The following is a 12,541-nucleotide window of genomic DNA, read 5'->3' as shown; positions in this document are numbered from 1 at the left end:
CCTTAGGGTATGGGAGACTAAGTGGTCGGTGGTAATTAGACCTAATTTATATTAGACCAAGTGAGATTTCGACCATTATTTTGCTGGTTACACTTCGTAATTCCGAAGGTTCTTTATTCCGAAAGTTTGTAATTCCGAAACACGGTAATTGCCGAAACCTCGATGTTCGTTAATCCGAAAACATAAAGGGTTCGTTAATCCGAACATTTGTGGCGTTATTCCGAAGGTTCGTTAATCCATTACGCGAATCCTGTGTTTAAAGGGGAAGTTCACCCTGAAGAAAACTTTGTTGCAAAAATAGCAGAAAAAATAGTAAAAAATATTAGTGAAGGTTTGAGGAAAATCCGTTAAAGAGTAAGAAAGTTATTAGAGCTCAAAGTTTTGGATTTGTGACGTCATAAACGAGCAGCTGCCCCATGTGTTATGTAATACAAAATGCATGAATTTCAAATTTTGCATGGTTCCTGATGACTTAATTTTGTTTTCTATTCATGATTGTATGTGAAATGATTTGTCTATTGATATACAAAAGGTACAGTGAAAACCATTTTCAATTTTCTTAGAAAATGACATTTCATTGATTTTTTACCATTCTCCATGTAGGAATGCTGCTCGCATATGACGTCACAAATCAAATAATTGAAATTCTAATAACTTTTTAATTACTTGATGAATTTTTCTCAAACCTTCGGCATTATTTTTTATTATTTTTTCTGCTATTTTTACAATAAAGTTTTTGTCAGGGTGAACTTCCCCTTTAAAAAAATACCCCACCAGCTTATAACACAGGAACTCCATTGCCTTGCGTGTTGTGTCAATGGCAGCTCAGGTAGAGTATTTGAACCCCAATTTCAGATTTTGGGAGAGCTCTCGTTTAAACTGGGGTGGGGTTCATCTGACTGCTGATAATGCCTTGCGTGTTAGTCAATGGGATCTCAAGTGGGTTATTGACACCCCAATTTCAGTTTTTTTTGGAAAGTTGCATTTCTCGCGTTTAAACTGGGGTGGGGTCGATTTAGTGACTGCTGCTGCTGCTAAGAGCCGATAACACCGATGCCTGCCAACACAACAGGCTGATGAACAGCATGGAGTGGGATTGCAGCTGTCCTTGTTACGTAATAGTATAAACAAACTCTTCAGAGCTTCCTGGCCGGGGGGGGGGGGGCCACTTCCATTCACAAGTGGATACCATGCGCGACCAGGAGGTATCGAAAAGCACCCTAAACACGTAATTTCCATATTCTGAAAATACACCCCTTAACAAGTATTGGCATGTGAAACCCTACCCTTAACAAGTATTGGAAACAAAACGATACTCTTGGCAAACTTCCCTGAAATGAACCCCTAAACAAGTACAGGAATGTTTTATTGTTACGGGTTCTTCGGTCGTCGGCTTTACCTTATTTGGTTTAGTACGACCCCACCTTTTACACCTCGCGCAAATCGGACTCTAAACACGTAGTGCTGGGGCAAAAAGGATATCCTTTATAAAACATTTTAATTTTGTTTTATCATCTCCTCAAATTAGACCCTAAACACGTAATTTTCCTAGTGAAATAGATACCCTTTTTTCATTATTATTGTGTTTTTGACACCCTTATCACGTTACGTACGTAACGTGCCCTATCGTGAAAAAGACATCCTTTTTACGTGTTTTTTTGGTCGCGCATGGTATCCACTCGCCAATGTAAGTGGCCCCCCCCCGGGCTTCCTGGCTGACATTAATCTTGAAATAATGAATTTGTATTCTATTATTTTGTTTTAGGATATTAGCATATCTTAAAACGATTCGGAATTTAGATGAAGATCGACATGAAATTTTGAACGACGCAAAATGACCCACAATTGCCGAAATAACAATAAGTTTAAAAAAATCACCCTCTCTCTCTCTCTCTTGCTCTCTCTCTCTGCCAGGCCTTATGAAGGTCACTTCTCCTTGGGGGAAGGTGGATTATCTGGGAGAGTGCGTGGTTGTTTACTTAAGGATAACCATTCCTTGTTGATATCGGGGATGGGGGGGGGGGGGGGCGAGTGAAAGTAGTTTGGAATTTGAAATTGGGGTGTCAGATGAGATCCATTTTTAAACACAAAGTTTCGTAATGCGAAAACGAAATAAGGTTCGTTAATCATTTCGTTCTCGGAATAACGGAGCTTCGGAATTACGAATGTATGCGATTTTGCCAATGACCTCCCATAAAACCGGTAAAATAATTTCATGCCCCTGAAGGAAACGTTTCTCTCCTTCATGTTTTTTGTTGTTGTTGTTGGTTGTTGCTTCTTTCGTACCTTGAACCTAGATCTTACCTGATGGAAAACGCATCAGGAGGTATTTCTTATGCTGAGAAGGATCAGTTCTATCCAATGATGATGCCAAACAAGAAATTGTCCACACATATGCTATTCTTTCTTCTTCTTCTTCTTCTTTTTTTTTTGGGGGGGGGGAGGGTGACTTTTGATGGTATCAATAGTTCAGATACCATTCTTATATTCCAATTTCGCATAAGTGCTTTAACCGTTATATCATCTTATTAGTTTTATTTGATGAGTTAAATGTTTTTGTAAAACAGATTTATCACTTTCTCGCTCAGTATTGTTAATATCATGGGCGGAAATCAGGGGGGGGGGGGCAGGGGGACGCGTCCCCTTAGTTTTTGTTAAGAGGGGACAATATCAAATGTCTCACACTATTTGTGGTATAATATGACTGAGCAAAAAAAAGATAAAAAGGGGAAAAAGATAAAAAAGAAAAAGGGAAAGAGAGGAGAGAAAAAAGAGGAAAAATAAAAGGAGAAAGTCGAGTGAATTAAATAATGTGAGGGGAATACTTGGAAAACTAAACAAAAATATTTCATGCTCGCATTACGTGTTCGATGAGATACACATCTCGCTCAATAGGCTGATATGGAGCTTAAATATCATGTATACACAAATTATTTCTCAGACATCGAGATTTCATTATTTGAAGTATGACATATCGGTATTTCGAAGACGATCATCTTGTTGTGGGATGCTACGAACGAAAAAATAACAAAAAAGATCACTAGTAATTGAGTGGATTAATGATCGAGATCGTCATGAGGTGCGGACGTGTTTTTCGTTAGCCCCGACACTGAAGCGAAGCAGCATATAACTCTACATGGGAATACATTGATACATATTCCATGCATATTCCACGAACATACTCTGGAATCTGATTTATATTGCTATAGTGTGGAACACGATATGAACTCACCTTCACATTGTTTAATTTGAGGTTGGCTGTGATGAACACACTGTGAACAGTCACACTGTCGAGGTGTCCACAGTGTGAAAATGTCTCCACACTGTTGACTTTGAACATTTAAACAGTGTGAATAATATTTTTACAAAGTCTGCTATGTGAACACACTGTGTTATGCCACGTGACACTGTTCCTTCCAGGAGGGTTGTTTTATCGAAAAGAGGGGAAAGGTTAAATGAACTTGGTTAACAATATAACTAGAAATACTAGATAGGTTCTTCGTAGTAAGGCTCTAATAGTTGCCATTCACCATGCCAATTGATATGATGCATACCCACGTTTTCCTCTGGATCATTAACTTATTTCGATGATTTGTAAGAAAAAACAAAACAAGAGAGGACACAAAGATGGCTAATGCATAGAGCTATTAACTGTTAGCTCCATGGCTGTTGTAACTCTCGCTACATGTATAAACATCGCACTGCGCAGACGCAGCTTGCCACAGAAATCATTATACACATACCAGAAGTTTTTGTCCAGTGAAATTTAGCAAACTGACTGGTAATTCGCTTCATTGGTAAATGGGTACCGTCAGGAAGTAATTCCTCAAAAAGCTGTTAGCACAAGAATCGCTAGACTGGCTTAGCCGGGGTTATATTATGAACGTCTTGAGCACCTAACGGTGGATACGTGCGCTGTACAAATCCTATATTGTCATTATTACTCCTTATGATCAATGACATCCAAGTTATCTACCCATTACCGGGTAGGACATCGAAGGCGACGAAGATGTCGATGTCGCGACAGTTACGTCATTGTGGAAACATTCTAAAACTCGCCATCATCGTCTGTACGATCGCTTATTGCGTGCTCTTCTGTTCGTTGTCGATGCGGAATAAACACGTCGTGGGTGATGTCGGTAGATCGGACAACAAGGGCGTGATCATCGACGAGGGGTGAGTGCAGTAAACGCAACCATGCCTATATAGCTAAATTATATTTTCGTATAATATATTAAGCAGGTTTTTATTCAAAATTTTCTCGATTATTTTGTCATTCATTTTACAGATAAAAGGTCTCAGTAAAGAAGAAAGGGTGCGTATTGAAGATTTGATCTTTGTTCGTCGAATAGATAGAGATCAAAGTCAGAAAAAAATTACCAAAATTCGTAAACTGTTCGTGCAAATGAAAATTTGGTAACACCACCTTCAACTCAGTCATGCGTGCTTTCCATTTCATATACATCTCATGAAGCAAATTTATGATAATGACAGCAAAAGAATACAATGAATTACTGTTTCGTGGGACTTTTTTTTTTGGGGGGGGCGCAGTAAAAAAAAAATCTCGATGGAATTACTGGGGTAGGCTAATTTATTGCTACAATTAACCTCTCTTTATAATGCTCCCCTTTCTACCCTCGTCATTTTATGTTTCACCTTTACCTCTTTTTGACTAATTAAATAAATCGTGGCGGTTGACAACCTTAGTGTCGCCCTTCTCCCAAACAACTTTTGCCTGTCAAAAGCCGATGTCAAGTATATATTTGTATTAGAAGTCCGATATACTTAAAGACTGTATGAATACGTTTTAATGTAAAAAAAACCCCTAACAGATGCGATACTTTTATAGTCATTTACATAATAACAAAATTCACAACCGGAATAGATGGAATATAATTGAAAAGAAAATTGTTTTAATTCATCCTCTTTAAAATGAAATCCTGGAAATAAAAGGGGATGGGTTTCTGACGTAGAACATCAGAATAATTTGCATGCTAGTTGATTTGCTTCAATCAATGATAACGGACAAAGGACTGAGTTCGCAAAACGAAGCTGACTTCCTTGGTTATATAAGAGTGATAGTTTTACATGTATATTGATGATAATAACCAAAATAGATATCCCTCGACCCCTACGCTCTATATCGTATTTCGTTCATGAAAAGTTAATTATCTCTTTTCCTTGCTGCATAGCTACGACGGGTAACTCATTTTTTTTTTTTGGGGGGGGTGAATATAGCACCACTGAGCAATATCTTGTCTGGTTTCATCTGTCCATGGGTCCCCCGAAAGGTTGTCTAGCTATGATGTCACATCCGGCTCTTGACATGTTAAAATAATCATCATGACCTAGATTGTGTTCCAAATTTGGTAATGCCATGGATGCCAAAGAATTTTGTATTTTAAAGTCTTCAGTAACCATGGTAATTCATGTGCACATCTGCGACCTATATGGTACACTCATACGTCTTCTTGCTCCAGAACGCAAGGTAAAACGGGGAAGTCAACGTCAAGGGTTCGTGTGTAATTTAATGTCTTTGACATGTTCGATTAGGGATAATTTGAAAAATCTCGGGTCTTTTTCACTCCAACGAAACGAAAAATCCATCCGCCCCTGGGCAGAGTTGTCCTCTTCAAAGTTTCGAGAACTTTCTTTTCGACAATTTTTCAACAACAAATAAAAAAAACCCATCTCGGTAGCAGTGGCGTAGTAAGCCAAAAAAATAGTGGCCCAAAATGGCGTTTTAATGACAAAAATCCATTTTTATATAGATCTTGACACAATATTCAGAAAATACCCTTCTCTCTTTCATTTCCTGACCTTTTCTCTTTATTTACTTGGTCGTATTTCTTTTCTTGTTTTGGGGGGCGGGACAAGCGCCCCAAGCCCCCCATCTCTACGCCACTGACCAGTATAGTACACTTATCCAACCATGAAATGAAAAAAAACCCCTCTTGATTGACTCGGTATATAGCTTCATTCCCTCACACACTTTACGTATCTCCTCCACGAATCAAATCCTACGACTATGTTTGCAAATGCGTGTCGAGATTCGGTTTATCTGTTTAATCTGTTCGGTATGTCTCGAATAAATGTTTTCGGAATGTTTAATAGTTATCAGCTGAGCAAAAGGGTTTACAGTCCCTTTTGTGATTGATTCCAACGATACCCGGAAAAGCATGTTTAAAAGTGAAAAATAAGCATGCATTTATGTGGTAAAATGCTATGGAAAAACATGCCCCAAGTCTTTACCATGCTGATCTAGTAATTAAACTTATATGTAAAAAAAATCACAAGATTTTTAGTATGATTGTCAAACTGACCATAGCTTCGCGTCATAGCGTCGTTTCGAAAGATACTAGAAGTTCTTAGGAACATACTTTCCGTCGGTTGAGAGTAGATTTTATTGGTGTGACCGCAGTAACATATTTCTCCTTTTCAGGTATATGACAATAGGGCTGCTAATATCTTGCTGTTTATTTTATGTTTTTTTTCATTTTCTCCAATCGTACATAACAGGCAAGTCATGCCGCAGTTCGATCTGAAGTTCGTCAATCTTCAAGAGAAAACCAAAAGCCGTCGCAACGACGATCGTAATAAATCGGACGATATCGGTAAAGATGAAACAGATGGACAACTTGATCTGCGACTTAAACCAGGTTCGAAAACGGATATGGAGTCAGTGATCCGGAGATTGAACACGAGCTTGACATCGTGGAGATTCAGACATCATAATCTTATGAGATTACGGTATCATTGTTGATTATAATGATGATTTATTAGTATTTTTATAATTGTTATATTTCGTTGTTGAACAATCACTATTTTGATTGACAATTTCATTGTCATCATTTGAATCGTTATCACAAATTTCTTGTTTGGTTTTCCATCTTCTCCTTCTTCTTCTTTTTCTTCCTCTTCTTTCTTTACTACTTCTTATTCTACTACTACCACTACTACTACCACCACCACCACCACCACAACTACTACTACTACTATTACTACTACTACTACTTCTACTACTACTACTACTATATACTACTACTATAAAAAACACATTATAATTTTAATCATACTTATTTTTGTAGCATGGGGCATATCGAAATGATTGCTACATTACAAAAAAAGTTCATTCTATTAAACGAAAATTCAATGAAGAACAATATCCCTTCGAAGATATTTTCTAACAGAATCGAATATCCCATTTCATTTTGACTTATGTGGAAGTGCTGAAAGCAGTAATAGAATCATCACTCGACCCTCTTTCAGAAAATAAATTCCGCGTTTCGAAACTTCAAACTTGATAGTTTTGATTTGTAAAAAAATATATACAGCCATAATATCAAAATTGGCTGAATAGGAAATCGAATTTGTCATTTCGGCATTCTATTTCCACAGGTCACATCCGGTCAAAGAATTTGATGATAACTGCACCCAACTATCCGATAAAATATAATATATGGTATACCCTTATTATGAATATACATATATATGTATATATATATATATATATATACATATATATATTATACAGTGCGTATCAAAAAAAAAAGTTTACACTTTGAAAAAGCCCTGGGAATGATAAAATATACAACGTGTGGGTAATTTTTTTCACATATAATCTTGGGTTTGGGTCTCATCTATCCAATGAAAGTAAAAGTTTTGTCAGAATGTTACACTTGAGCAAGCACTGTCCATTTTTGTAAAGCTCGCAGAAATCTGTTTGCGCAGAAATGCTCGTTTTCATGCTGTGTCAATGGGAAAGGGCGAAATCAAACTTACCCTGCGAAACATTTCTCATACATTTCCCTTGCACTTTTAGTCAATTGAAATAAAACGGATACATTCAAACATTTTGTAACAATTTGCCACCCAAATTGAAATTTCAACACTTAGTAAGCACAACCTTTACCCTGTTTTTGTCAGCTGGATCTGAGGACATAACTGAATCTGAACAAAATTTATATCAGACATCTCCAGCATTTTTTCACTAAGTTTTTATCATTGAAAGTGGGTTTACATTTCATTTTTCATTTAATACTTGTTTCTTCATACTTTTCCCAAGCTTAGCAATGATTAAAGAAATGAAAATCAAGCTTAAGCCATTCCATGTACATCACAGCTCAGTGTAAAGCAAATATCGTCACGATGGCCTCGGTGTGTGGGGGCGAAATGCTCTCTTCGAAGTGTTTTGGGCAAAGAAACAAGTCACACAAGGTAGAAGATATCTTCAAATCAATTTTACTAGCTAAATTCTGTGTGTTCTTCATGATTAAGGTCTACTTTTATTCGCATAACTATTTCAAAGTTCTGCGCAAATCATTTGTCACTAACATTTCAAAAGTAAGTGGTGCTCACTCAAGCGGAAATATTTTTCGACAGTTATACCGTCATTTGCTTTCATGGATCTGTAACAATGTTAAAATGTGGAAAAATCTTCAGGGTATTACAAATGTATAATTTTACAGGATTTTTTCAAAGTGTAAACTTTTTTTGATACGCACTGTATAATACATTTTTAAAAAAACATATTTTCCTATGTAGCGTTACGGGGGCTTAGGGTTATCAGATCTGGTGGTTGTATACATTACAAACACCTGTTAGATTATATCAAATAAAATCAAATAATATATCTTATCGATTAGAACTGTCTGCACATAGTTTTCTAAAGACTAATGACGCTTAATTGTAAAATTTCTCTTCCTTGCTACGACGGCCCTGCTGAACAAAAAAACGTTATTGATCACGTATTGTTTATACTCAACTACCAGAATTCGCAATGCAAATTGAATTCTTTCTCAAGTCCAACTCCCTTCCTGAGCTCAAATTTCAGATTTCAAATTTCTACCGTCGTATAAATTATTCTCAATGAAAGCGAACTGTCTTGTTTATGAATTCCCTATATATTTTCATCCACACCCTTTTATCTTTTCTCCACAGGAAACAGATCAAAAACTTTTTGGGAAGAGACTTCCTTGACTCGGCCTTTCTGACCCGGGACAACACCCCTCTCAATTCAGCTGTCCTCTTCTATAAGATACTACCAGAGGGTATGAAAGCAGTCGTTCATGATCTATGGGTGCAGCTACCAAAGGTATGACCCCCCTCCCCTGAACCACGCCCCTATATTCCCTTAATAAGACAACACCTGAAGAGCATTGGTGAACAGATATGGGAGTTGTTTTTTAGGGGGCAAAAAGTTCTACGACCAAGAAAAAAGGAGGAAAAGAAAGAAAAAGAAAAAAAAAGTAAAGAGGGTGATAATTGGTAGGGAGGGACTCAAAGGAGAGAAAGAAAGAAATAAAAAAAAAAAAGAAAGAAAGAAAGAGGGAAGGGGAAGGAGGGAGAGTGGGAGCACAATTAAAGTGTGGTATAGAATTAACGGACCACGCGAAAAAAATCATTAAATGACTGTAAATATCAACTGTTTATTTCGCAGGTACCTGTGTACAGTGGAAGGCAGTATAAAACATGTAGTGTAGTCGGGAGCAGCGGAATACTCAAAGGAAGTAAATGTGGAAAGTTGATTGACAGTTCTGACTTCGTATTCAGGTGAGAGGATATAATTTTGTTTCCTCAAGTCAAAATTTTATTTATATTGCCAGTTGTGGTACCAATATCATAATATGAGTTCGTACAGAATCTCAAAAAATGATCATCCAGGCGTATATGTATCAATGAAAATCCAAATTAATGGGTAATTGCTGAGAAGTTACCAAAGGCAAGTAAACATGACACTCGAAATGCATTTTTTCAAGTAATAGTAATTACAATAGAATGATGATAATGATAATAATAATGATAATAATAACAGTAATAATAATAATAATAATAATAATGATAATAATAATAATACTGATAATGATATTAATGATAATGTGCTGGTGGTATTTAGTGTGATCGGTTATGTTTCATGATGTCACAACAAAGATCAGCTTATGTACGGTCGATGTAAATATCAAGGATTACGGTATTTTCTGTAACTGCATTCATTGGCCGGAAAAATGCTTTCTAATTTTCAGCCAGGAATAAATTTTGACAAGCTTTTCGAATCGACCTCTGGTAATCTGATACGTTGCTTTCTGGAACATCTGATCTAGTCACGACGAATACTGTCGATCTGTGACATGATCGATGTGTTTCATGTTTCATTAGAATCACTCCTCTGACGTCTGTGTTCTAATTTTGTGATATAAGTCTTTTCGACCTGAGTTCATTGGGTAGATCTTTCAGGTTTATATGGTTGTGGTAGCCCTATAGCCTGCACATATTTACAAAATAAGTTATATATTTGCACCAACATGGCTAATAGATTAATGAGACATTTATAAAGTTTCAGAATTACCTACAATTCAATCCAAATATTTGAATAGATTTTAGGCCCTTTTGCATGCTTTTTTGTCTCCTCTTCTGTCGTAACCACTAGCCACTATTCTCATCTGTGGCATTCGTCTTGTTGATTCGTGCATTAAAAAGAAAATATCCGTCTGGTAGGTTTTTAATCTCTCATTATGTTTATTCATTTTACATCGATTTTATGTTTTGACCTTTTGTTATTGTGTACCCTGTTACAATGGATACGTCTGTAGAATGAACAATGCTCCGACATCGGACAACTTCGTAGTCGATGTTGGACAGCGGACCAATCAGATGTCGCAAACAGGGAAAAGTCTTTTCAAATCAAGGTCAGTATACGATAGGCCGAAGAACTGTCATACTTCTGTCTATTCTTGTTTGTTTGAAACTGAAGGTTCTCTTGATTGGTACTCAGTGACGTAATGAGCGACAAATCTGTGGGGCTAATCATGTTAAATAGAACAAAAATGTTAGAAAATCGCAAGCGAGCTAAGCGAGTTTGCAAAAATTTCGACTCTCTTAATATACGAAATGCTGATTTTGTCAGTACGTTTAGAAAATAATATTACATTTCACATTCCTCCCTTTTCCTTTTCTTTTTTTTTTGTTCATTATCTTATTCTATCTTGATTTGGCGAGGGGGGGGGGGGAGACATGGCCCCTAATCTGCCCCCAGTCTATACGGTAGTGATATTATCGTATTTGAAAATATTCTTGCTTAATTTTTATCCAGCCTAAATAAATCCGTTCTACACACATTGAACGAGCCTACGACCTTCAACCTCACATGCTTACCATCTTCTCCGTTTCCTGACGAACTCTTCCAAAACGTTTTGAAGCCCCTCCCTAGAATCATCCTCCTTCGACTTCCGACTTATCCCGAGACCGAGCTTACCCGATTAATAACGAGGGGCTGCCGAGTGGTTCCGGAAAAGGAGGGAAACCTCGTATTATGGGATTCGCGAATCAACCCGAAGTTGAACGACTTCTGGAAAGAGAATGGACTCAAACTTAAAATGTCATCAGGTAAGAATGCAAAACATCTGCTCTATATCTGGACAGTTTTATGATACATTTCTTTCGTAGATTAATTATTTTCTTAGTCTGCATTCATCATCATCATCATCTTCATCATCAACATCATCATCATCATCCTCTTCTTCCTCCTCGTCATCATCTTTGTTATCATTGTCTATTTTGATATATTTACAGGTTTCTTTTCCGTCAATCTGGCTCTTCATCTATGCCAGGAGACACGCGTCTTCGGGTTTTGGCCGTTTAGGTTCTCACCAGATCATCACCCCGTCGCGTATCACTACTACGACCGACTTATTACCAAGAAGATCATTCACGACTTCAATGAAGAATTCGATATCCTAATGAGACTCCACGAGAACGGCGTGATCAAACTCCATGTCGAAAACTGTTCCGAAAAATAGTAAGTAATTGTTATTCAATTTCTACAAAAGCACTGAGTTACACTGGGGGATTTAGAAGGTGCATTTTATCTTTTTATGCCTCCGCCCATCTGTTCATTTCCGATTTCGTTCTCTTGATAACATGAGAACAAGTAGACGGAACAACTTAAAGGTCAAGTTCACCTCAGAAAAATGTTGATTTGAATCAATAGAGAAAAATCAGACAAGCACAATGCTGAAAATGTCATCAAAAATCGGATGTAAAATAAGAAAGTTATGACATTTCAAAGTTTCGCTTATTTTTAACAAAATAGTTATATGAACGAGCATTTTACATCCAAATGAGAGAGTTGATGATGTCACTCACTATTTCTTTTGTTTTTTATTGTTTGAATTATACAATATTTCAATTTTTACGAATTTGACGATTAGGACCCCCTTGCCTGAAGCACAAAATGTTAAGATAATGGAATTCCACGTGTTCAGGGAGGAATGAAACTTCATTTCACATGACAATGACGAGAAAATCAAAATATTTCATATTTCATACAATAAAAAAGAAAAGAAATAGTGAGTGAATGACATCATCGACTCTCTCATTTGGATGTAGCTGGCTCGTTCATAGAACTGTTTTTGTGAAATGACGCGAAATTTTGAAATGTCATAACTTTCTTATTTTAAATCCGATTTTGATGAAATTTTCAGTGTTATGCTTGTTGAACTTTTCTCTTTTTATTCAAATCTAGTTTTTGTTGGGGTGGACTTGT

At 36.8% G+C, this 12,541-nt stretch overlaps 1 protein-coding gene across 1 annotated transcript; it reads left to right on the top strand.

Moving 5' to 3' along the window:
- The first annotated feature begins 3,943 nt into the window (after positions 1 to 3,943).
- LOC121425350 (sia-alpha-2,3-Gal-beta-1,4-GlcNAc-R:alpha 2,8-sialyltransferase-like) lies at positions 3,944 to 11,795 on the top strand. The gene is made up of 7 exons (XM_041621378.1): positions 3,944 to 4,176; positions 6,520 to 6,750; positions 8,941 to 9,094; positions 9,440 to 9,552; positions 10,590 to 10,685; positions 11,090 to 11,382; positions 11,569 to 11,795. The coding sequence occupies exons 1-7, from the start codon at positions 3,950 to 3,952 to the stop codon at positions 11,793 to 11,795; spliced, it is 1,341 nt and encodes a 446-aa protein (XP_041477312.1). The 5' UTR covers positions 3,944 to 3,949.
- The last annotated feature ends 746 nt before the right edge of the window (positions 11,796 to 12,541 follow it).

This window comes from Lytechinus variegatus, chromosome 12 (genome assembly GCF_018143015.1).
Source record: "Lytechinus variegatus isolate NC3 chromosome 12, Lvar_3.0, whole genome shotgun sequence".
In the NCBI taxonomy this organism is placed as follows: Eukaryota; Metazoa; Echinodermata; class Echinoidea; order Temnopleuroida; family Toxopneustidae; genus Lytechinus; species Lytechinus variegatus.
The sequence above is the reverse complement of the archived record's forward strand: the minus strand, read 5'-3'. Positions and strand labels throughout refer to the sequence as shown.